The sequence below is a fragment of the Bos indicus genome, chromosome 21 (assembly GCF_029378745.1).
Source record: "Bos indicus isolate NIAB-ARS_2022 breed Sahiwal x Tharparkar chromosome 21, NIAB-ARS_B.indTharparkar_mat_pri_1.0, whole genome shotgun sequence".
Taxonomy (NCBI): Eukaryota; Metazoa; Chordata; class Mammalia; order Artiodactyla; family Bovidae; genus Bos; species Bos indicus.
Window position 1 is genome coordinate 30503108 of NC_091780.1, and position 26195 is coordinate 30529302.

General features: G+C 51.2%; 1 protein-coding gene across 3 annotated transcripts in view; it reads left to right on the forward strand.

Annotated features, from left to right (window-relative positions):
* OTUD7A (OTU deubiquitinase 7A) overlaps positions 1-25818 on the forward strand; it is a 388133-nt gene extending 362315 nt beyond the window's left edge. For all 3 annotated transcript variants that reach the window (XM_070775293.1, XM_070775294.1, XM_070775295.1), the window contains 5 exons: positions 1656-1783; positions 3832-3981; positions 22573-22687; positions 22878-22962; positions 24061-25818. In XM_070775293.1, the coding sequence (XP_070631394.1) occupies positions 1656-1783; positions 3832-3981; positions 22573-22687; positions 22878-22962; positions 24061-25506 (1924 nt within the window). In that variant the 3' untranslated portion in view covers positions 25507-25818. The remainder of the gene's footprint in view (positions 1-1655; positions 1784-3831; positions 3982-22572; positions 22688-22877; positions 22963-24060) is intronic.
* The last annotated feature ends 377 nt before the right edge of the window (positions 25819-26195 follow it).

Consider the following 26195-nt stretch of genomic DNA (forward strand, 5'->3'; position numbering starts at 1 on the left):
AAGACTCGGATGCTGGGAAAGATTGAGGGCAGGAGCAGAAGTGGGTGACAGAGGATGAGATGGTTGAATGCATCACTGACTCAAAGGACATGAGTTTGAGCAAACTCCAGGAGATAGCAAACGACAGGGAAGCCTTGCATGCTGCAGTCCATGGGGTCACAAAGAGTCAGACATGACTTAGTGACTAAACAACAATAAATGAACATTCTACACAATACCAGGCCTGTGGTCTTCAAAACAGCCCAGGTCCTAGAAGTCAAGTACCCTGAGGAATGTTCCAAACTGAAGACAGAGCTTCAGAGGCAAGCTAAAGAGACACTACAGATGAATACAGCACACCGTCCAGAGCTGGAACTTTTCTTTCAAAGGCATTGCTGGGGCAGCTGGCACATGGTGACTAGGGTCTTTAACTGTGACCACGTGCATCAGTGCATTAGTGATTAGATGAATTCCAGAGTCTGGTGGTGACACAGGAGAATGTATCATAGAAACGTAACCTTGTTCACAGGAAATGCACACAAAGTTCTACCAGGGTGATGGGATTTCAGGCTGATAATTTACTTTCAAATGGTCCAGAAGGGGAAAAAAATTATTTATATTATACAACTTTTTTGTGAGCTTTTGGGTATTGCCATTTTTTTAAGTATTAAAGTATATTGAATCACCAAAAAAAAAAAGAACAGAAAAAGCCATAGGTGCAATAACAACAAAACTCCAAGGTGATTGTGAGGCATCTCCGGGGATGCAGAGCCTTAGTTCTAGAAGCCACTCAAGCAGTTGACCACAGGCTGTGCACACCCCGGACAGCCCCACCCTGGAATCCTCAAGTGGGTCACACTTGCTAACTCTGACCCCCACCTACTCCAGTCATCAGAGATCATCCTCAGTTAATTCAGAGCACCCTCTACCTTCAAGTGCCCCAGAGGCCCCATCAAGCTGGGGGCACTGGCTCTCCCCTCTCCATGCTTCTTCCCTTTGGGGCAGCCTGGTTGTTGAGGATATCAAGGCTACAGTCCTCTGCCCATGTCCTAGAGTCCTAAGTGATGCAGATTTTGGAGCCTGCCTGAGCCTCAGACAAGAGCCAGGGGACAGGCTGAGGAAAGTCTAAGTGGCTTGGTTGGGCAATCTGTCACTCCCTCCACTTCACTCAAGGAAGACTTCTCACCACCCTCTTCAGTCGGGGTATTCCCTAGAAAGGCCCACAGATCTTGGTAGCAGTGCTCGCAGCAGCCCATCAAATGTACCCAAGCATACCTGCTGCCCTGAGGGTAAAGCTTCAGCCTAAGCTGCTGGATGTGGGCATGAGCCCAAGGGAGAGCCTCCATTCCTCCTCAACCCCCCAGAGAACCAGCCCCCATGTGGCCACCCACTCTGAGCAGGACGCCTCTGCACCAGGGAGACTGCGTCTTAAAGGGGGCTCAGCTTCCACGTTGCCAGGTTCTCTGCCTCAGCTTCTGTCCTGAGACCACCCAGCCAGGGTAGGGGTGGAGGGCTGGGTCCAGTGTGCTTGCTGCCATCAAGTGGTGTGGAGGGAGGTGGCCACAGATGACTTCAGGTGGCCGAGATGGCCAGGGTCTGTGCAAGGAAGGGTGTTCCATCCGCCGCTCTCCCTCCTGACTTGGTCCAGTGACAGGCTTGCTTCACTGTGTCCCCAGCATGGACAACGCCGAAGACCCTGTGTACGAGAGTCTGGAGGAGTTCCACGTTTTCGTCCTTGCCCACATATTAAGGAGGCCCATCGTCGTCGTAGCAGATACGATGCTGAGGGACTCAGGTGGGGAAGGTAAGTTTACCCATAATGAAATAGATGTGTTTTATTCATCACCCAGAAAGTGTAGCATCCCAAGTAAGGAAGGGACCGTTGAACATAACGGCTGAGCCTCCAGAAAGACACAGAACCTTACTTTGCCTGAACAAAGCCTTTATTATTTCTCCTCAACTCCATGTTTCTTTTTCCTCCCCATGCAGGGAGGGGGGAGGGGGGAGGGGTTTACTCTCCTTTTATCTTTTTTTGGCCACACCACTCAACTTGTGGCATCTTAGTTCCCTGACCAGGGATTGAAACTGGGGCCTTGCCAGTAAAACCCCAGAGTCCTAACCATTGAACTTTCAGGGAGTTCCCAGGAGGGATTACTCTTGGCTGTCCATCCACCCTGTGTTTTGATGGCAGGAGAAATCTGGCTGAGTAGGGGGTCAGGATGAACCCCAAGGGGCTCCTGGCCCCGCCAGTTGCCCATGCCCTCCAGTAGTGCCAGACTTGTCCCAGGGCCACTCTGCCACCCAGTCCCCTCCTGCCCCCATTACATGTTTTAAAGAAGAAACAAGAAAGGCATAAAGTGCAAAGTCACCCAAAAGGTTGTGATGGGACCAGAGCTGGGAAGAAGGAGGAAGGGATGGAGGGCTTTCTAGGGTTGGTACCTACTTCACACCCCCTCTCCCTTGGCCAGGCCAGTACTTCCCAGTGTGGACACTGCCTCCCACTTTTTAGACAAGAAGCCCGAAGCCCAGAGAGGCCACACAACGTGCCCCTACCCCTGGCTGAAGCCTTGGAGGAAGCAGGATCGACCCAGGGAGGGAGGGCTCCAGGCGTGTTCTCCCTCCAGCCTTTCTCCTAGAGCCCACAGGATACCACCTATGGGCTCTCTGAAGAGAAGGGACCAGAAGGGTCATTCCAGTGCAAGTGCCCTGCCTCTCGTGGCTGGTATAACCACAGAGGGCAGGGGCCTGGGGTGCTTTGGTCACTTCCAGTGACACAGGCCTGCCGAGGTCCGCAGCCTTTGGGTGCAGAGCCAGGCCTCGCATCAGGGTCCCTATACTCGTCATATCCCAAGGGCTGGGTCCACACTTCCTTCCCTTGTCCTGTAGCCCTCTCAAAGGTTGGACCCACCTTGCCTCTCAACAGAGAGAGGCCAGAAGCACAGTCACTGATATAGACAGAGGAAGGGTGGGGGAGGAATCCTGAGCTCATCAAAGTCATCCCTGAGGTCGACTGTCCTTTCCTTCCACTCAAAGGAGGGCAGTGAGTCACTGACTCCAAGGCCAAGAGACAAGGTCTTTTGTGATTAAAAAGTAGAGGCCATATCAGGGCATGTATTTCTAGTATTTACTGTATCTCAGTAAGAATTTAGGCCTTTCCCCCCTTTTGGTAAGGAAATGAACAAGATTACGTCCCAGTTGCTAAAGGAGCCAATCCCCATCTCTCATTTCCCATCTTACTTAGGACTTGGGCCTAGACTGCTCTCATTGAGTTTCTCAAAACCCAGAACAGACAGGCTCTGGCGCAGCACAGATGTTGTTCTGTGTGCAGGTGCTTTTGTGAACACAGGAAAACACAGGTTTCCAGGTAGCTGTTAGTGCACGTCCTGGCTGACCACCTGGGGCAGGTGTTTTGGTCACCTGAGCAAGCCTCAGGGCTGCAGGCAGGCCCAGCAGGTCACAGCAGAGTCCCCTCAGCCCTGGTCCTCTTGTTCCCAGGGCACAGCCTGACAAGGCACCGGGACAAATAAGCCAGGAAGACGCTGCCCAGGGAGGCAGGTTGGGGAGGGTGCCCTGTCAGGCACAGGACTCGGGGTCTAATGATCCTGGCCCCTGTGAGCTGGGCTTCCTAATCCATTGTGGGCTGAGCAACACCCGGCTCCCAGGGAGCTCCTGCTGGGTGGGAGGAGGCCCCTCTACTGCAGAGTGGATGATGGGTGATGCCAGCACCCAGGGCTGCAGCCTGAGCCCACGCTCCGTTCCCTCTGCCCTGTCACCTCCCCCGGGTTGGTGAGGGCTGCTGTCCGTGCCCCCTCCAGCTCCAAGTGCCCTCCTCACCTTTCTTTGTGTCTGCAGCGTTCGCTCCAATCCCCTTCGGAGGGATTTACCTGCCTTTGGAGGTACCTCCCAACAGATGCCACTGCTCACCTCTGGTTCTTGCCTACGACCAAGCGCATTTCTCTGCCCTTGTGTCCATGGAGCAGAGAGACCAGCAGAGAGAACAAGGTAAGCCTGCTGCCACTTGACAGTGGCGGGGACAGAGGGGCCAGGAGGGCAGGAGGCGGGATGTGGAGCCCTCCCTTGAGAAGGGCACTCAGCAGTGATGGGTTTTGCCTAAAACTACCGTATGCATGCAAAAAATATTGAAAATAATGCCATTTGCAGCAACATGGATGGAGTGGATTTAGATGATCATTATCATAGATGATCATACTAAAAAGCTTAGATTATCATACTAAGTGAAGTAAGTCAGAGAAAGACATATCATGTGATATCACACGAGGAATCTAAAGAAAGACACAAATGAACTTATTTACAAGAGAGAAACAGACTTACAGACAGAGAAAACAAACTTATGGTCAAGTGGGGAAGGATAAATTAGGATATACGCACTACTATATATAAGATAAACAACAAGGACCTACTGTATAGCACTGTACTCAATATTTTCTAATAACCTCTAAGGGCAAAGAATCGGAAAAAGAATATATATAACTGAATCACTTTAAAATATGATGAAGTTAATAATTCTGTCACCCTTATCTAGCCTTTACTATGGTTCCCTTCACTTCTACGCATATTTTATATGGATGTAGTTAATCTCAGATGTAATTTTTAAAAGCTGTTCTAGTGCAGTCACCTAACTATAGCTCACTTTCTTTGTAAATAAAGTTTTATTGGAACATAGGCACACTCATTCAAAGGCGAATTATCTGTGGCTACTGCTTGTGTAGCAGTAGCCACCAGGACTTCCCTGGTGGCTCAGACAGTAAAGCATCTGTCTACGATGCGAGAGACCCAGCTTCGATCCCTGGGTTGGGAAGATCCCTTGGAGAAGGAAATGGCAATCCACTCCAGTACTATTGCCTGGAAAATCCCATGGACAGAGGAGCCTGGTAGGCTACAGTCCATGGGGTCGCAAAGAGTTGGACACGATTGAGCGACTTCACGTTCACTGCTTTTGTACCCTAAGAGCAGTTGAGAAGCAGTGTCAGAAACTGTGTGGCATGCAGGGACTAAACCACTTACTAATGAGTGCTTTATGAACAATGTTCGCCAGCCTCTGCTCTGCAGGAAGCTTAGAATCAAAAGATGGATATTTCCATTCAAATCATTACATGGGAGCTTCCTGTCATTTCAGTGCTGCAGAAAGTCTTACCAAGCTGGGCCCACAGGCCGTGCACTGCACAGTCCCAGCCGCAGTCACATAGACTTGTGTGGGGCCTGTCTTTAGTCAGCGCATTATGTGTCTGTTGTGGAGATGGTGGGATTTTGTTTGAAATGTTAACGGCTGATGGATGTGTGATTAACTGAGCAACAAAGGGGGAACTCTTCCTTTTTCACTTCTGTGTCTGGTTAGACAGAGGCCTCAGGCGACCAAGGGAAGGAAAGGCTGAGTGATTTCAGGGTCCCTGCCATCGGACATGGTCCCAGGAAATCTGCTGGCTCATCCCATGGTGATGTGAGTCCAGAAGGAAGGCAAGCAGGGCTGCAGGCAGCTGAGGGATGTCACGTCCTTTTGCTGAGCTGTTACAGACGTCTCACTGTAGCCACATTTAGGCCTTTCCTGTTGTCTCTCTGCATTTTGGCCCAGTGAGAGCTGGCAGCTCCCTCATGGCTTTCGGCTCTTGTGGCTCACTGTGGCTCTTGGGAGACAAGAGGGCCCTTTCCCAGCCTCACCCTATCGGCAAGTGATTGAAAAGACCTTAGAAGTCAGATGTTAGCCATGAGTGGTAGGTCAACGGCTCCTAACCTGGCAGCTCTGAACTCTAGTCTTCTATTGAACTGTACAGAAAAAAATGAAAAAACTATAAAAGAAAGATGAAATAATAAAACCATCACATCAAGATGAAACATTGTAGAAACGGCATGTTGCGTATAAATTTTGGAGAATTTTAATAAAATTGGCTGTGTTTTACTTCAAAATTTTAAAAATGAGGGCCCTTTCTCAGGACTGGGGTCCAGGCCGCTCATCTGGTCTTGCAGTGACTCTCTGGTAAAGGGAAGATCGTGGTCACAGGGCCTTCCAAGCTGAGTCCCCGCCTCACAGAAGGCACTGAGCTTTCTCTCAGGCCTTCTAGTGCTGCTTTTGGATGCTTTCCAGGCCAGTGTGAAGGTGCTCATCAACAAAAGGACAAATGTGGGGGAGTTCCACAGCTTAGCAGGCAGCATCACAGAGGTACGGGTGGTTTCACCTCTGAAAACTTGCTTTGCCATAAGTGGGCTGTGGTCCCAGCGTGGTGTCTGGGGCTGTGCCGTGGGCTCCTACAGCTCCCCCTGCTGGCTCCCTGCTCGTAGCAGTGCGGTCCCTGCCCCCACGGTCTTCATGTGACCAGGGCTGCACATTGACCCATTCAGTTCTCACGACCACTGCACAAGCAGAAGCACAGCACATGTGAGTGGCTCCCACTGGCTGGGTAACCTCAGTGCTGCATACCAGGCCCTCACACATTGGGAGAGAACACGAATGCTCTACAGACTCTGAGGCTTTAAGTGTTGCTGCCAACACGTCCCCTGTGCCACCCTCGCTAGTGCGTGCTGGTAGGCGAAACCGTGCTTCCTGCTTCTCCCATTGGCCTGAAGTCCAGTGGTCCTACAGGACTGGGGCTGAGGGTCATTCAGTGATGCTACCTGTTGCTTGCAGGTTTGAAGGACCCAAAGATGAGGTGTCCTTGCCTTGGGCCCTCACCACCTTGTAGGGGAGACAGGCAACCCCACCAAGCCACACTCTGTCCAAGGCAGTATATGCGCCAGACAGGCACCAGCTCCATTCAGCAGGAGAGTGATTATTCTAACTAGAAATAATGGACAGATGGAGCTGAGCAAAGGTGCCGTGCCAGTGCAGGATGTGGCTGGCACCTGTCATGGAGGCATGACGGCGCTGGGCCTGGGCGCTGCCACGCCCTCACCGTGTGGCCCGAGGGGCGCCATGTGCCTCCCAGCCTGTCCCCTTCTCTGTTGTGCAGTAACACCCACCTCCCTGGGAGTGAACACCTTTGCCTCCCCTTGTTCACCCTCCTCACCCCCACCCCATCCTCTGCCCTTTCTCTTCCACCCATTTTCCCATTGGTCTCTTTCTAACTGGACATGTGTAAGGACCTCACCATTTAGTTGTGAAGTGACCACCAAGGGATAGTCCCTCCACACACGGAAGTTCTCAGTCACCCCTGGGAATGGTACCACCTGTCCCAGAATCAGGCCTGTCCCCTGATCCATACATGTTCCTTCAAAGATAAACCTAAAGGCCTCAGTTGGCCCCCTTCCTGGCCACCCAGTGTCTCCCTGAAAGGATCTGCTGTGGGCAGGAGCAACAGAGGAGACAGTGTCCGAGGAGCCATCACCAGAGGAAGTCTACCCCATAGTTCTGTGGGGTACTGTCCTACCTCTGGCCTGACATCAGAGACTGCCGGCGGCTTGCCACAAATACCAGATCCTAGCAGTTCCACTAGGATGGAATGGTGGTTGGGCATGGTGGTGAGAAACTGAAAAAACATTAGGAATCTGCTTGGGGGACAGGCTTATCTTCTCTTCTCAGCCTTTATGAGGCCAAGAAAGTGGAAGCAACCACAGAAAGCCATGTGTTAGCACCCAAAAAAAGATGACTCTGAATAGCATTGAGCTGCAAGGGTGGTTGCTGCTCTGCTTCTGTAACAGGGAGTCCTGAGGTAGGTGGTCCAGGGCTGGTGCATTAGCCCTAGACATCCTCAAGGACTCAGGCTCCAGCCTCTCCCTGTTCCACCATCCTTATCATGTGATTTCAGCCTCATGGTTATAGAATAGATGCTGTAGCACCAAGCATCACATCCACATTCCAGGCTGGGCCAAATGGCTCTTTTCTTGAAACTTAGTCATTTTATTTGGGAAGAACACCTTCCTCCAGTACCTGTGTTGGCATCTTACTAACAAAGGCTGAGCTCCACACTTGCATTTGTCCAGCTGTGGAGCAACCTCAGAAATGAGTGCATCAGAGGAAGGAGGGGGTGAGGTGGTAGGTGGGGGTTCACTGAGCCAGCTATGAATTAGGGAGAGAATGTGATGTTTCCAGGCAGTTGCATCTGGACTCTCCTCTTTATTTCACCAGCAATGACCACCTATCTAGGGAAGGGCAAAGGTGCAAAAAAAAAAAAAAATGGGTTCTTCACCAACTCGCGTCCTCATCTGGAAATAAACCACATATGCTGTTAGGCTCTCAATCCCCTAAAAAGCAGGGGTGCGTGAGGCTGTCAATGATGTGCTCCTTAGGAGAAAATCCAGTTTATTTAAGCACAGAAAGAAGAGCAGCCCTCCTCCCAGGCCATGCACTGCCCATGGGTGTCAGGTTTGGGGCTGACCAGGTGAGGGTGGCACAAGCGCCATGCATCCCACCCATGGCTGTGCCCCCGTAGGAGGGGGGGCAGGGACTGGGTAGGTGGTCCTGCTGAGAGCCAGAGCCAGGCTTGGCTCCTGGCGACTGACTTGATGGCACATTCCTATGCCTCTGACATCTAAATGCCACCAGGGAGTTTATGCTCAGAGGTTTTCTCTCCTAGAGCCCTGGGCTTATGCCAGGACGACCTCCCCAAAGCAGTCTGGAGCCTTCTGATCCTGCTGAAGTGAGACCTCGGCCTGGTGAGGGGCTTCTCACTCCCTCCTTCCAGAAGGTCTCCAGCTCTGTACCTTCAGGCTGGGTTGCACTCTGCCCCCCAGGAGCTGCCCAGGAAGCTCTTTACAGACTCTTGACGTCACCACTCCTGTAGCATCCTTGCCTACAAGGACCAAGGATGCTCAGTGAGAGGAAAGGTCGTGAGGAAACCATCCTCCTCCTCCCTGCCCTTCCCTGCTACACCTCCCTCCATTTACTCCCTGGTGATGGTTAGAACCGCTTTGGCTTTGGCTGCAGGTCATCAAAATCCAGCTCGAGGTGGCTCAGGCAGTTAGGGGGCTGGTTCTCACACACACTCAGCAGTGCGGGGCAGGCAGGCACCCTGGGGCAGGTGGGACATTCAGGAATGTCGGAGATGACCAGGTGACTCCGCCTCACCTGCAGCCTCCTCACCTTTTGTTCCAGACAAGCACCTGCCCCCAGCCCCCAGCAGCAAGCGGGTCCTGTTTGACCCCAAACTCCCATGTCTAAAAGGATTACCAGATCTGGGACAGGAAGTACACACAAAGATCCTAGTGCATCTTGTCCTGGAAGAAACAAGGGGTGGTGTCGGGAGGGCTCCTGGGCCGATGGATGAGGCTCCCACAGGCGAGGTGGACAGTGAGGACCATCACTGGGAGGAGTGGTACCACACTGAAGTTGCTTCAGTCCATGGCCTCTTAATGACACTCAGGGAAAGTTTTCCTCATCAGTTCTGCAGGAAGCTCGGAGCCACGTGTGACCTTGGAGACTGGTAAATAGCAGGAAAGCATCAGACCAGATCCTGCATTCCCTCGGTGAACTGATGACAGGTCCTTTGTCTGAGTTAAGGTACCCTGGCTTGTCATGAAGGGAGAGGCAGTCTCGGTAAGGTCTGCATTCATGTGTTGAAGTCCTATCCCCCAGGCCTCGATTGTGACTGTATTTGGAGATGGGGTCTTCAGAGGGGTAATTAAAGAAAAATGAGGTGATTAACGTAGACCCTCATCTACTGTGACTGTTGGTCTTATAAGAAGAGTAGATTAGGACAGAGACACAGCAGAGGAAATCGCGAGAGGACACAGAGAAGAGAGTCACCTGCAAGCCAAGGAGGGAGGCCTCAGAAAGAAATGACTCTGCTGACACCTTGTGCTTAGACTTCCGGGCTCCAGACTGTTATTAATAAATAGCTGCTGTTTAAGCCCCTCCCTCTGTCTTTCGTCATCATGGCCACCCAAGCAAACCAATACAGACAGAATGAGAATACCTGGTTACTCAAGCCCTTGGGAATGAATGAGAACCTGCCACGTTTCTCGTTACGTCTGGCTCAGCTCATCATCATCACCTTCTTGACCAGCGGATGCTGCGTTCAGATCCATCAGTGGCCTGATCAGTGTCTGTGAGCTCTCTGCCCTCAGCAGCTCGTGTGTGGGGATCCTGGGACCCACTGTAGCTGGTGGTGAATTTTTTTTTTACAAAATAATATTCTGCAAGCTCTATAAATCCACACCCCAGCAGATGTTTCGAATATGGCTAGTCTTATAGCTCTGCTCCAGGGGAAGGGGTGATCCCACTGGGGAGGTTCAGCAGAACAAAGAGCAGGACCATTCGATGTATGGTCGAGGGCCTGGAGAGCCTGCCGTGGGTACAAGGTGCTCCGAGAGCTGGGGCTGGAACTGGGGACAGACAGCTGGCCCTAGGTCAGGGGGACAGGCTGAGGGCGAGCCCCAGCTCTCTTGTGTATCGCTGCACAGCTTGAGCCACGGGGAGGTTCATTCAGCAAGTGTTCACTGTGACAGCACACTCGTGGCGGTGACAGTACTGGATGGCCCACACCTCACACGGTGAGAGCCTGGGGTTGGGCTCCTTCCTTCAGGGGTCAGCAAGGCTGCAGGCATGGGTCCGAGCAAGGCAGAGCCTCTCCAGGTGACCTGGGCTCCAGAGACAGGGTAACCCCAAATCTCTGTGTCCTCTCGCGATTTCCTCTGCTGTGTGTCTCTGTCCTAATCTACTCTTCTTATAAGACCAACAGTCACAGTGGATGAGGGTCTACGTTAATCACCTCATTTTTCTTTAATTACCCCTCTGAAGACCCCGTCTCCAAATACAGTCACAATCGAGGCCTGGGGGATAGGACTTCAACACATGAATGCAGACCTTACCGAGACTGCCTCTCCCTTCATGACAAAACAGAGGTCATGAACTCTGTTTTCAATCTGTATTTTATGCACAGCTCACAGTTAAATGCCAGTCTATGTTTTATGATTTCCCAAACCAGATATAATGCGACATTTCGTTTCCAATCTATTTGACAACGAACTCTGCTTTTTCTTATAGGATTGATTTATAATAAACAGCATTCATTTCCTATTAAGTAGAAATTGGTCTTAACAGGGCTATAAATATTATTAAATGTTCCATTTAAATGGATTTTATAATATAACTTTGTTAATATAGCAACCTAAAATGATAAATTAACCTTTTTCTAATCAAACTGGCCCATCTGTGAACCTATTTAAATACAATAATAGAGGAACCACATACCACCCCACCTGTTACTGGACATTATAAGAATCAGATAAGTTCACAGTAGCAAGAAGTCTTTAGAAATTCCTAGCATTCCCTTTGCAGTCAGGCTTCTTCCTGTTCAGCCACTTTCTAGGTTTGTGGTTTGCCACTGAAAGACACACTCAGGAAGGGTGTGGAAGGCCAGCTGCCTCTCCACGTGGTCTGCAGGCAGCCTCGCTGGGCCACTGGCCACATACCGCTGCTGCTCCTGCCATAGCCTCGAGTGTGGCTCCCAGAGGTGTGGGCCACCGCAAGGCCTGGGGACCAGACGAGGGTGTCATCTTTAACATTACTGGGTTTTGACCCACAAACATCTCAAACAGCCCCCGCGTGGCCAGGAGCAGTGGGTGGAACTTCAAGGCTGTGAGTTCTGTTCTGGGCTTACAGGGGGACATGAGTTCAGAGAGCTGAGTTTTGCTGATCAAACGCCCAAGAGTCCGGTTGTCCACCGACACCTGTGCCACTCCAAGGAACATCAGCTCTGAAGGCCGGGGCTTAGTTCCAAAGGGATGCCAGCTGTGCTCAACTACATGGCAAGAACTGGCCACGGGTCTTTCACTAGGAAACTGGGGCCTGGAGAGCTGAGGGGGCAGGAGACATGGACACAGGCTCCTTCAGGCCTCCCCAAGGTGTCTGGTCCCCCAGCCACCATCTCCCTGACTGCTGAGTCAGCCCAGCCCGCATCTCCATATGAAGTGCTGTCTCTCCCCTCAGGCTGCCCCAGGCTACCTGTGGACCTGCAGGCTTCTGATGGGTGGTGTTGGAGCAGGACATGGCCTTCATCAGTCCTCCTGCAGAAGAGGAGGGAGACAAAGCCCCAGGTGCCTGTCCTGCCCCCTGGACATGGGGAAGGAACCTCGTAGTCAAGCAGCGTGACAGCCTGTTTCTGCTCTCCAAGAAGCCCCCATCACTGTTCCCCAGGGTTGCATCTAATGCATGAGAGAACCTGTGTCCAGAAAAGAAATGGACAGCTTCCTGACAACCCAAGTACACTTAGAGAATTGTCTCTGGGGACGTTTTTCTGGGGAAAGGGTCTATGGGGAAGAACGCATCCTGACCAAAGCCCAGTGGGCCGCCTGGAGCGTGAGGCCACAGGCAGCTCATCAGGCAGGAACTCGCCACATCCCTGGCATTCAGGGAGGGGAAAGAGCTGCCGCCATTGCTGTGCACCTTGAGGAGTCGTGAAGCAAATCCTCATAAAGCAAGTCTGATTTTTCCCAGAGGCACAAGGATGCAAGGTTCTTACCCAGCCAGGGAACTCTGCGTCAGGCCCACCAGAGGTTGTTCTTGGGCACTGATGGGCCAGAGCCAAGGCCACGGTGGGATCAGGTGCAGGGAGAGGAGGAGGATGACAAGGACCACCTTTCAAAGGCTCCTGTTCTTCATTGCCAGGCTTCCCAGGGGGCACGGTGGTAAAGAATCCACTTGCCAATGCAAGGGACTCAAGAGACGCAGGTTCGGTTCTTCATCGACCAGATTTCTAGATGTCTTAAAGCCACATGTCCTGTCTTTCTCATCTTTGCGTCTCCAGCACCAAGACACTGGGGGAGCAGTTAATAAATGTTGAATGAGTGAATAAACAAGATTAGATGCTCACAGTCTACTGATGTCAGATAATTTTTTAAAAGGAGGGGGAGGCAAGGTGCCAACAGTAGTGAAAGGGAAAGTACACACTGTGGAGTAAGGCCGGCCTGTGGCCTGGGCAAGTCACGTAGCGCCGGAGTTCACGTCCTCCTCTATAGAATCGCAGCAAGAACCCTGGAGCTGATGCAAGACCTGTAAGTAACGAACGTGGAGCTCCTGACACAGTGCCTGTATTGTCGGAGAGTTAGACACAGAGATCCGTAGAACAGAATAGGAAACTCAGAAATAACCCCACACAAATATACTGAGAGGATTTTTGACAGAGAAGCAAATGAATTCAATGGAGGATGGATAGTCTTTTCAGACAAATGTTGAGGAAGCAATTGGAAATCCATAAGAAAGAAAAGGAGTGTAAACTCAAACCTCATTTATACAAAAATTAAAGTTGACCATATAATAAAAGTAAAATGTCCAACTGTGGACCTAGAGGTAGGTAAAGAGTTCTTACATATTGTCCTATTTGTTCTGTGTCTCTGGAGATCCGTGACTAATAGAACCACTAATCTGTTCTGCGTGTCTAGAACTTTGTCATTTCAAGCATGCTGCAAAATGGGAATCACACAGCATGCAGTCATTTGGGATTGGCATAATCCAAAAAAGAAAAAAATAGGTTGGATCTCTACTGTGCAAAGATGGTGGGGAGAGGTGCGGGGGGACAGGAAGGAAGGAGGAAAAGAGGAAGGCAGGGAAGGAGGAAAGAAGGAAAAACAAGTTACAGACTGAGATAAAATATTTGAAAACCACATATCAACAAAGGATTTGTATCTAAAATATACAAAGAACTCTCAAAACTCAATAGCAAAAAGAAAACCCTCCAAACCATCCAAACAAAAAATGGGAAAAGATACAGACAGACATTTTACCAAAGAGGAGATAGAGAAGACAAATAAGCCCATGAAAAGCTGGTCAACATTAGAACCACAAGATATCACTGAACACCTATCAGAATAACTAAAATCTTAAAAACTGACACCACCAAGTACTGGGAAGGATGTGGAATAATTGGACTGCTCCTACACCGCTGGTGGGAAGGTTAAAGTGGTTCAGTCACTCTGGAAAACAGTTTGGTGGCTTCTTGTAAAACTAAACATCACTTCTCATGCTGCTGCTGCTGCTGAGTCACCTTAAGCTGTGTCTGACTGTGTGACTCTATGGATGGCAGCCCACCAGGCTCCTCTGTCCATGGGTTTCTCCAGGCAATAGTACTAGGATGGGTTGCCATGCCCTCCTCCAGGGGATCTTCCTGACCCAGGGGTGGAACCCGGGTCTCCTGCACTGCAGGCCCCTTCTTTACCACTGAGCCATCAGGGAAGCCCTCACTTACCATATGACCCAGCATTTGCAGTCCTGGGCATTTATCCTAGAAAAATGAAGTTATGTTCACCCAAAAGCCTGTACACAAAACTGCTTTATTTGTCATAGCCAAAAACTGGAAACAACCCAAATGTCTTTCCTGGGTACATGATTCCTGGGTGCATACTGTCTCACAGAATCATACTCAACAATAAAAATGAATGCCTGTGATTCATACAATTACTTGAGTGGACCTCAAGGGAATTATGCTGAAGGAAAAAAAAAAAAAACCAATCCCCGAAGACTGCATTCTGTATGATTCTAGTTCTATAGCAGTCTTGAAATGACAAAATTATAGAGATGGAAAACATATTAGTGGTTCTGTTAGTCAGGGATTTCCAGAGAAACAGAACCTATGGGATACATATAGATACATATATAAGAGGAGATTTATTATAGGAATTGGTTCACATAATTATGGTGCCCAAGAAGTTCTGCTGTCTGCCAACTGCGAGCTGTAGAACCAGGAAAGCCTGTGGTGTAATTCAGTCTGGGTCCGAACACCCAAGAACCAGGAGCACTGGTGTCTGAGGGCAGGAGAATATCAATGTCCTGCTCAAACAAAGAGAGCCAGTTCCTCTTTCCTTGGCTATTCTGTGCTATTTGAGCCCTCCGTGGAATGTATGATGCCAGCCCATGTAGGTGAGGGCAGTTTTCTGTATCCAGTCTACCAATTTAAATGCTAATCTTTTCCAGGACTGCCCCCCAGACACACCCAGGTGTTATGTTTACCAGCTCTCTGGCCATCCCTTGGTCCAGGCAAGTTGATACATAAAATTAACCATCATGGTGGTAGACAGGGATTAAGGACCAACAGGGTTATTTAGAAGCACGTTGTTTAAATTCCAAAAGATGCATGTTCAAGATTCTCCAAACGTCTTTCTTGGTTATGGGTTTTTATTTAGTTTTGGTCTGAGAACAAACTTTTTATGATTTCTCTTCTTTTAAACCTGTGAAGGTTGGCTAAGAATATGTTCTGTTTTGGTGAATATTCCATGGGATCTTGAAAAGAATGCGTGTTCTGCTGTTGCTGAGTTCCATAAACGTCCATTAATTCAAGGGCTCTGGTGACGTAATTCAGTCTTCTATATCTTCGCTGATTTTGTCTGCTTGTTCTGTTGGTTCCTAAAAGTGGCAGTCTCCAACCATAATTAGTGTGTCTTTCTCCTTTCAGTTTTGTTAGTATTTGCTTCATGTCCTCTGAAGCCTGTGCACACAGGTAGGATTGTGATAGCTTCATGGAGAATTGACCACTGAATCACTATGTAATGTTCCTCTGTATATAACAGGACTTGCACTGGAGTCACTCCAGTTTTCTTCTTAGTATCTTTTAACCTATGTATGTCTTTATATTTCAAATGGATTTCTTGCAGTCAATATATACATGAGTTTTGCTTTTTATCGACCTGACAGTGTCATCTATTAATCAGTATGTTTTGACCTTAGACCACTCACATTTAATGCCAGCTCTCTTCTGTTTGTTCCATCTATCTTTATTCCTTTTTGTCTTTTACTGTCTTCTTTATTTTTTATTTAATTTTATTGGAGTATAATCAATTTACAATCTTGTGTTAGTTTCAGGTTTACAGCGAAGTGAATGAGAAAAAAAAAATATATATATACTCTTTTTTAGACATTTTTTCCATATAGGCCATTCCAGATTATTGAGTAGAGTTCCCTGTGCTATACAGTAAGTCCTAATTAGTTATCTGTTCTGTATATAGTAATGTTTATGTCAATCGCAATCTCCCAATTTATCGCCCCCAGTCCACTGGTAACCATAAATTTGTTTTCTACAACTGTAACTCTGTTCTGTAGATAAGTTCATTTGTACCCTTTTTAATATTACATATGTAATTGATATCATATGATATTTGTCTTTCTCTGACTTCACTCAGTATGACAATCTCTGGGTCCATCCATATGCTATATATATATTCTTTTTATGGCTGAGTGATATTCCATTATATATATGTACCATATCTTTATCCATTCATCTGTCAGGGGACATTTAGATTGCTTCTATGTCTTAGCTGTTCTAAATAATGATGCTATGAGCATTGAGATGCATGTATCTTTTCAGGTTATGGTTTTCTCCGGATATATGCCTAGGAGTGGGATTGCTGGATCATATGGCAGTTCTGTTTTTCGTTTTAAGGATCTTTTGCTATTCTGGATTAGCAAGGTGTTTTCATCCAGCCCATTAAAGATGTCACTCCATAGCGTAAAAAAAAAAAAGATGTCACTCCACTATCTTCTTACTTGTTTAATCATGAGAAGTCTGCTGTGATCCTTAGATTATTTCTGTATATGTAATGTGTCTTTTTCCTTTGGCTGCCTTCAATATTTTCTCTTTGTCTTCCGTTTTTAGCAGTTTGGATGTATTATGTATATCCAGATTTGTTGCTGTTGTTTTGCCTGCTTGCTTTTTTCTTAGCCTCTTGGATCTGGTAGGGTTTGTCATTTGTTTGGGAAATATTTAGATAAGTAATGTCAGCCATTATTTATTTAAATATCTCCTCTGTTTTGTTCTGTCTCTCCTTTCCTTCTGGGATTACACTTGCACAGATTTGGGGGTATCTGATATTGCCCCACCAATCTTGGATGTGCTGGTCTGCAAACCCCCAACTTGTTTTTTCTGTTGCCATCTAGTTAACATCTGTTGACCTGTCTTATTGTTCACAGACTCTTTCCTCAGGTGTGCAAAGTCTACTAATCAGCCTCTCAAAGTCATTCTTTATAATTGTGTTTTTTTTTTTTTTATTTCTAGCATTTCAATTTGAGTCTTACAGATTTTTTCTCTCTGATGAAATTAACCATCAAATTCTGCAAGATATCTCCTTTTTCTATTTAGAGTCTTCAACTTATTAATCAGTTATTTTAAATCGTTGTCTTATAGTTTAAACATCTGTGTCCTGTCTATCTTGCCCTTCACCTGGCTTCACCTGTCAATGGACTGGTTTTCGCCCATCTTTCCTCTTGCCAAAAATATTTTGTTGAAAACCAGCCATCTTGAATAGAGCAATAAAGACTAAGGTACATCACTTTGATTCCTTTTGTTTTGCTGCATGGAATTTGGATCAGACTAGATCCAAACCCTGGTTACCCAGCTTCAGATTCTTCTAGTAAGATCTTGTGTCTGTAGTGGGTCTGGTATTTCTCACTGTCTGCTGCATGCTTTATGCTGAGCCTCACTTTGGCATGGGTCTCTCTCCATATCCTGGCCCCTTTTCTAGCAGTAGATCGCTACTCCTCACAGCTTCTTAGCCTGGGTATGGGAGGGAGAGCCGAGAGGGTACTGTTTCTTTGTTCTGAGTAAGCCTCTATCTCAGGCAGGCACTGTGTCCCTGGATCTGGGGGGAGGGAGTGACCTCCCCCAGCTGTAGTTCTGGGCTCAACACATATTCCTGCCCCTCCCCCAGAGAAAAAGAGACTTATTCCCTATTTTCTGCTCCCTCCCCATGCTTTACTGGAGAAAGGCCCTAAGATCAGTGGTGTGTGCTGCCCTACTCTCTGCAGTTTCTTCCTTAGTATAGAACTCTTTGAAGGACACTTTGTGAGAATACTGGCCAGTCTTTTTCTGAGTACCAGCTCAGGTCCCACAGAGAGAGGGCTGTGTGTGCTTGAGGATTTCCCTTATGTCTGTGGCCCCTAGGGTCCTGTATTCTTTCCACCAGTCTACATCCTTCCTTTACCAACTTGTTAACAATTTTAGCTGAAATCTTAGTGGGGTCCAGCTGAAAGAAAAAAAAGTGAAAGTGAGGTCGCTCAGTCGTGTCCAACTCTTTCCCACCCCATGGACTGTAGCCTATCAGGCTGCTCTGTCCACGGCATTTTCCAGGCAACAGTACTAGAGTAGGTTGCCACTTCCTTCTCCAGGGGATCTACCAGACACAGGGATCGAACCTGGCTCTCCCACATTGCAGGCTTTACTGTCTGAGCCACCAGGGAAGCTGGGGTCTAGCTTAGTCTGCCCCAATTAAGCTCATGTCCATACCTCCTCAAAGACACCTGTCTTTCCTTCTATCTGGGGCTAGCCAGTTGTCTGTGACTTCAGCTCTTGGACAGGTTAAAGGAAAGTTGTGAATCTGCACTTTGTCTAGCTTGTCGTTGTTATACGAGTGGTATATCCCTTCTTATATCCCTCAAAGAAACCAGAAGTCTCCATTCTTTTTTGCGAAAATAAGTACTGAAAATTGGTTGCTGCTTTGGTTACCAGCTTTGTCCAGGCTATTTTGAGATGATGCCTATATGTTTCCAGGTTACCAGGGAATTCTCCATGTAAGAACACTGGAGTATGTAGCTGTTCCTTTCTCCAGGAGATCTTCCTGACCCAGGGACCCAACCCAGGTCTCCTGCATTGCAGGCAGATTCTTTACCCTCTGAGCCACCAGGCAAGCCCCCAAAGTATTAGTTACTCAATCGTGTCTGACTCTTTGTGACCCTGTGAACTGTAGTTCACCTGGTTCCTCTGTCCATGGAATTCTCCAGGCAAGAATACTGGAATAGGTAGCCATTCCCTTCTGCAGGAGTTAAAAGATAGGAGCATGCCTTTTCAAAGGGCCTTGGGGAGGGAGGGAATTCACAGGCTTATTTTGAAAAGTATTTGCTGTTCCTGACATTTGCCACCAGAGGGCAAGTCACCACATCAGTCTCCTTCTCACAGGGTGAGGTCAGGTTTCCCAGGCTTCCAACGGGGAAAAGTTAGGTGTGTAAAGTGAGAAGCAGAGGCATCTTAAGTACCTGAGTCTCACAGAGGGCCTGTTTTCAAGGCCTCCCTCTAGGCTGTACAGGTGGGGCTCCTAAGCCCTGCCACCCTGACCCGAGGGCCACAGCTATGCTCTCTGCACAGAAGATGCCTTCTGACGTCCAGGCTGAGAAGCTGCTAGGAGCCTGTTGGGTGGTCAGGCTCTAGCACCTACAGGTGATTCCAACCTTCTGCTTTTTGTGTTTGGGGGGAGGCAGACGGTCAGGGTGGGGAGCCCAGGACGTCCATCCCAGCCCAGCTACTGAGTAGAGGAATTCCCAGGGGCCCTTTGGTAGGGAAGCTGAGGAGGCTGCAGAGCTATACTACTTTAGTTGGTTTATCTGACAAATAAGCCAAAGTCATAGTGGTTTCAAGTGACAAGTTTGCTTCTCCTGCAAATAAAGCCTAAAACAGATGTTCCTGATGAGCAGGCAGGTCCCCTCCAAGTGGGGAATCAGGAACCCACTCCTGATGTAGGGCCTCCATCATCAGAAGGCTAGAAGGTGGGAAGGGCCTCCATCATCAGAAGGCTAGAAGGTGGGAAGGGTGTTGGGAGAAGGCCCGCCCACCCCTCACCACACTGCCCAGGGCTTCACACAGTGCTTCTGCTCATGCCCCACAGATGCAAGCAAGCCTGTGTTCTTTCCTAATGCTAGGGTGGGGGCTGGGAGATATAGCCAAGCCTGGGAAGGTGCCCCCAAGGCACCTCTTCCCTAGGAAGGTGGACAGCCAGACCCCAAATTGTCCATATTGTACCTACAGAAATTACTTCTAACAGATTATTATTCTAGAACAATGTTTGCCAGATTTGCTTGATCTTAGACCCATGGAGGGAGAAGGCAGTGGCAGCCCACTCCATTACTCTTGCCTGGAGAATCCCAGGGACGGGGGAGCCTTGTGGGCTGCCATCTATGGGGTCACACAGAGTTGGACACTACTGAAGCGACTTAGCAGCAGCAGCAGCAGCAGCAGACCCATGGAGAATGCTTATTTAAAATAGAATCCTTGGGTCTGTTTCTTGGACACTCTGGTTTGGCCATCTGCATGGGGGTGTGGAGTGGGTGGGTACCTTTACCAAGCTCTCCCTCCAGGAAGCCATCCTGCCCTGTCTACAGAGGGAGCCTCTACCCCCTGCCCCAACCCAGGGGTGGGAAGCCATGCCAACCTTCTCTCTGTTGTTGTGGTGACTCTTGGGACTATGGCACCAGCTCCTGGGTATGACCCAAGGGAGGCTGGTCCTGAACCAGCCCTGCAGCCTCTGCCCCCACCATTGTGACTACTCCACAGCTCAGCCCTGGGAGGGACGGCTATGAGTCACAGCCACACCAGACAAGACCAAACAGTCTGTGGCCAAGGTAGACCAAGCTGCCCCTGACCTCCCAAACTAGAGCACAGTGCCGCCCAGCCCCATCCAGGTGAAAAGGAAAATCTGGAGCAAACCTGTTTCCCTTAAACGGGGGCTAGGAAATGGCAACCCACTCCAGTGTTCTTGCCTGGAGAATCCCAGGGATGGGGAAGCCTGGTGGGCTGCCGTCTCTGGGGTTGCACAGAGTCGGACACGACTGAAGCGACTTAGAAGCAGCAGCAGCAGCAGAGGGTGGGGTGGAAGAAGACTATGTGTGTGTCTTTATTAACACTAGAGGGCAGCACCGAGTCAGTATTGCCTGTTTCTTACTAGAAAATCAACTATTAAATGGGTATTCAGTCTTAGATTTTATGTATTTGTTACTTATTGATTTGCCTTTCTGTTTTTGCCATGACACCTTTGTCATGAATCTTGGGGAAATGACACCAGATTTGTGGCCCGCATCTCGGGAGTAGGGGTAAGGAATGTGCAGAGGAGTAAGAAGGCAGAGTAAACCCCAGACAGGATCAGGGCCCCTGCACCCTAGAGTGGCGACTGGGGACTCAGTGTCCTCAAAGATGGGGCTTTCTGTGCCAAAGGAAAGCAGCATTTGGGAGGCCTCGTGTGCTCAATCAGGGTCAGGCAACATCTGGCCACCAGCACAGGAGTGGGGCAGAGGCGTTCCAAGGCCAGAGCAGGCAAGGATAACCCTGAATCAGGGAGGGCCCTGCCCAGCTGTCAGCTTCTAACCCACTTCCCCATCTAGATGGTAGTCCAGCCTCACCTGCCTCCTAAGCCGGTGGGACAGCGGGGGTGAGACCTCCCTGTGGAGGCCCCAAGGCCCCAGCAGGTCTGAGTGTCACACCTGAAGGGGCAATGGTCCCTGCACCCACATATACCACCCCCAGCGTTTGGGCAGGCCGGCTCCCCAGGTCCTGCGTCCACCCCAACCCTTCTGAAGTGGGCTCAGGTCCCTGGGGACTGAGGCATGTTTTGATGAATCAGTCCCTCTGTGCAGTAAGGGGCCTGTCTCTCCTCACTGCTTTGTTCAGTCGCTCAGTTGTGTCCGACTCTGTGACCCCATGAACTACAGCACGCCAGGCTTCCCTGTCCTTCACTATCTCCCAGAGTTTGCTCAAACTCATGAGTCGATCATGCCATGCAACCATCACATCCTCTGTCGCCCCCTTCTCCTCCTGCCTTCGATCTTTCCCAGCATCAGAGTCTTTTCCAATGAAGTGGCTCTTCGCATCAGGTGGCCAAAGTATTGAAGCTTCAGCTTCAGCGTCAGTTCTTCCAATGAATATTCGGGGTTGATTTTCTTTAGGATTGACTGGTTTAATTTCCTTGCTGTCCAAGAGACTCTCAAGAGTCTTCTCCAGGACCACAGTTCAAAAGCATCAATTCTTCAGCATTCATCCTTCCTTATGGCCCAACTCTCACATCCGTACATGACTACTGGAAAAACCGTAGCTTTGACTATACAGACCTTTGTCAGCAAAGTGATGTATCTGCTTTTTAATACTCTGTCTAGGTTTGTCATAGCTTTCCTTCCAAGGAGCAAGGGCCTTTTAATTTCATGGCTGCAGTCACCATCTGCAGTGAAGATTTTTGGAGCCCAAGAAAATAAAGTCTGTCACTGTTTCCACATCGCCACCTTGTCCACCTACACGTTCCCTCCTCAGAAGGTTCGGTGGTCTGCTCCAGAACAGCTCACCAAAGCTCCCTCAGGCTGCTGTTCACCCTCAGGGCGCTATTACCACCTGACAGCAGAAGCTGTATGTCAGCTGTTCATCCCGCCCTCAGTATAGGCTGTGAGCTCCCTGTGGCCAAGGCCATTGTTTCCGTGGGTCCCACACAGATAGACCTGCCCAATGAGCTCATGCATGAGCAGACGGCAGGCAGCCCTCACTCCCCTTCTCTGGGCGGAGCTGGGTGGGCCTGTCCTCAAGCCCTCTCCCCATTGACCTTGCTCAGTGCACTGTCTGGCCTGGGTCCGGTCCGTAGAAAGGGCAAAAGCAGTAATAGCTTCTTTTTGTCTGCTGCCCCAGGAGGGCACCTGCCTTTTGATCCATGTCGAGGCCAAATCATGTCTCCAGACTGCTCTTTGGCATCCACAATAAAGACATTTTCTAAACTGTTAGTGGTGGTTTTGAAACCTCGGGCCTTAAGGCTCCTGCCCACGTAGAGGTCCTGTGTACACCTCCATCCGGTTTCCTTAATCACAGCAACACCTGGACTCCGTGGACTTTGCCTGTCCTCCCTAGGGGATGCCGGGGCTTCGAGCCTGCGCCCCCACCCTGGGCCACCTGGCACAGGTCTCTCTCTTTTGTGTTCCAGCCGTGATCCCCCTGACGGATTCGGAGCACAAGTTGCTGCCTCTGCACTTTGCGGTGGACCCCGGGAAGGACTGGGAGTGGGGGAAAGATGACAATGATAACGCCCGGCTGGCCCAGTAAGACCCTACCCTGTGCCCCTCTCTCCCTACCAGTGCCATTCGAGGCGGGCTGTTGCTGGGTTTCCCGGGGAGGACCTGGGCAAGGCGCCCCTGCTCCTAGTAGCTGGCTGTCTGGCTGGCCTGCCAGCAGGAGGGGTACATGCGGGCGGGCTGGGGCGCATCTCACTTGCTGTTCCTCTCTCCCTAGCCTGATCCTGTCACTAGAAGCCAAGTTGAACCTTCTGCACAGCTACATGAATGTGACGTGGATCCGGATCCCCTCTGAGACCAGGGTGAGCTTGGCACGTGCCAGACAGACCAGCAGGCACTCTCAGCTTGGGGTGGGCAGGCAGGGCGCACCCTTCCCCACGCGGGGCCCCCAGATGCTGGCCTCCATCCTGCCTATGGCCTGCGAAGCCCCGGCTCCAGCTGAAACACGTGTCTGTGCTCCCGTGTGCTTGCGGGTCTGGGCATAGGCATGCGCTCCGACTAGGGGAGTTTTTCTCCCCTTATTTTCTCCAGAAGGAGAGGCATAAACACACCCTCAAAATAATCTGTAGACAAGTCACAACACAAAACTCTCTCTGCCGAGATGGGAACATGCTGAGCTGCCATGGAGCAGAATTAATTATAAGTCTGTGTGTTGGTCCTTGAAAAGGCAGGGAACCCGGGCTCGATTCCTCTGCACTTCCTCTTGTTCTCTCCCCCCTGGGAGGGTAGAGCTGTGAGAAAGGGGGCTGGTGCCCCACTTGCCCCCCTCCCTCTGGTAAGACCATGCTGGCCCTGCCTCCAGATGTTAAGAATGATTCGCTTTAAGTATCTGGCTGATGTTTTTGTGCCCTCACTTTCCTGGTAGTGAAATCTCAGGAAAGGGGATTTTTTTAAAAAAGCTTACAAATAATTGCCCCCCCCCCAGACATCAGTTTAATTAACCATAAAGTGGGGCCCATAACTAATAGTTTCTAAGTTTCCATGAAGAAGGCAAGGAGGGCAGTGCCCGGCGCACAGCTAGTAAGTACCCAGGACCAGTTGGCACTGATCAGAGTGCTTTTGTACTTCAGCCTTTACTCCTATCAAGTTTTCACAGGGCTCCCTGATGCAGGCCCTGATACCCTGTATGGCATAAGTGACAGTCAGCGGCAGTCTGGTTCCAGAGTCCAGCTGCCTGGACTACATCATGACGTGGCTGTGGGCCCCTTTTTAGGGCCCACGAGGGCTGTGAAGGCAGCAACTCCAGATCGAGGATCAAGAGACTCGGGCTGGGACACAGCTCAGGCTTGGGACAGTCAGGCTGGACGCAACACCAAGGGGCCGGGGTCTGCCTCCTGCGGCAGCAAGGGGAAGGCTGATCTCTAACCTCCTCCCTTTCCTGCCCTCCCTCTCCCCTGCAGGCTCCTCTGGCGCAGCCGGAGTCCCCGACAGCCTCCGCGGGGGAAGATGTGCAGTCCCTGGCCGACTCGCTGGACTCGGACCGAGACTCGGTGTGCAGCAACTCCAACAGCAATAACGGCAAGAACGGCAAGGACAAGGAGAAGGAGAAGCAGCGCAAGGACAAGGACAAGACCCGCGCGGACTCTGTGGCCAACAAGCTGGGCAGTTTCAGCAAGACACTGGGCATCAAGCTGAAGAAGAACATGGGCGGCCTGGGCGGCCTGGTGCACGGCAAGATGAGCCGCGCCAACTCCGCTAACGGCAAGCACGGCGACGCGCCCGAGCGCGGCAAGGAGAAGAAGGCCAAGGCGCGCAAGGGCAGCAAGGAGGAGTCGGGCGCTTCAGCCAGTACGTCGCCCTCGGAGAAGACCACGCCGTCGCCCACGGACAAGGCAGCGGGCGCGTCGCCGGCCGACAAGGGCGGCGGGCCCCGCGGCGACGCCTGGAAGTACAGCACAGACGTGAAGCTGAGCCTCAACATCCTGCGCGCTGCCATGCAGGGCGAGCGCAAGTTCATCTTCGCCGGCCTGCTGCTCACCAGCCACCGGCACCAGTTCCACGAGGAGATGATCGGTTACTACCTGACCAGCGCACAGGAGCGCTTCAGCGCCGAGCAGGAGCAGCGGCGCCGCGACGCCGCCGCCGCTGCAGCCGCCGCCGCCGCCGCTGCCTCCACGGCCAAGCGGCCGCAGCGCAGGCCGGAGGCCGAGGGCGCGCCCGGCCCCGAGCGCGCCTCACCAGGCCCGCCGGCCGGGCAGCCCACGCAGCTGGTGCTTAAGCTCAAGGAGCGCCCAAGCCCGGGGCCCGGAACCAGCTCCCGGGCGGCACGGGCGGCGGCAGGCGGTTCGGCTTCCCCAGGCCCCAGTGGCAGCACGCGGCGCGTGGGCGCCAGCGGACCGGTACCCGGCCGTAGCCCCCCGGCGCCGGGACGCCAGAGCGTCATTCACGTGCAGGCGGCGGGCGCGCGGGAAGAGCCGTGCGTCCCAGCTGTAGGAGCGCTGCGGCCGTGCGCCACGTACCCGCAGCAGAACCGCTCGCTGTCATCACAGAGCTACAGTCCGGCGCGCGCCGCCGCCTTGCGCACAGTCAACACGGTAGAGTCGCTGGCGCGTGCCGTCCCAGGAGCCCTGCCCGGGGCGGCGGGCGCGGCCGAGCCCAAGTCGCAGACCTACACCAACGGCTTCGGCGCGGCGCGCGACGGCCTGGAGTTTGCCGACGCCGACGCGCCGGCCGCGCGCTCGAACGGTGAGGGCTGCCGGGGAGGCCCGGGTGCGGGCCCAGCGCAGAGGCGCTGCCAGCGCGAGAACTGCGCGTTCTACGGGCGCGCCGAGACCGAGCACTACTGCTCGTACTGCTACCGCGAGGAGCTGCGGCGGCGGCGCGAGGCGCGCGCGGCCCGGCCCTGAGCGCACGGCTCGGCCCTACCGCCGGGCTGTCCTCTCCAAGTTGTCGGTGTCTCCTCTGCGCCCTGGTCCACCGGGAGGCCGGCGATCCTCTGTCCGTGCTGTGTACGTGTTTGGTCAAACGTTCCTAATGGTGCCTGAACCTACACTGATGCCACTCAGGTAGTAGACGGATAGGAAACAAGTCATACTGTTGGAAGTGGGTGTGCTAGCTAGCATCTGCCTCGTACCTGTGGAAACTCAATAGCCATTGCAAGGGTATTTTTGTTCCTCGATAAGAGAAATAAAGAAATTTGCAGCCCTTTGTTTTTAGAAGGGAGTGTTTTACATGCCTTTTTTTTTTTTTTTTTTTTTTGGCTTTTTTTTTTTTTCCCCTAACCCGGCGACTGACCTCTTCCATGTAGCGGTCACCTGCGTGCAGTCATTGCCACCCAGGGTTTCGAGGCAAACGCGCGGCCCTGGGACCGCGGTGGCGGCTCTGCCTTGGGCTTCCACCTGTGCCCTTCCGGGGCCCCTGGAGGACAGGGTGCTCGGCCGCCCACTGGCGCCCTGGTGGTCTCACTGGCCCCTTAGGAATACGCGGCTCCATCTCATAAGCAAAACGTCCTCCCACAGCCCCCGGCTCGAGCGACACTCACACTGCCATCAAAGCCACGGGCGTCTGTAGGCTGGGCACGGGACAAGCTACCTCG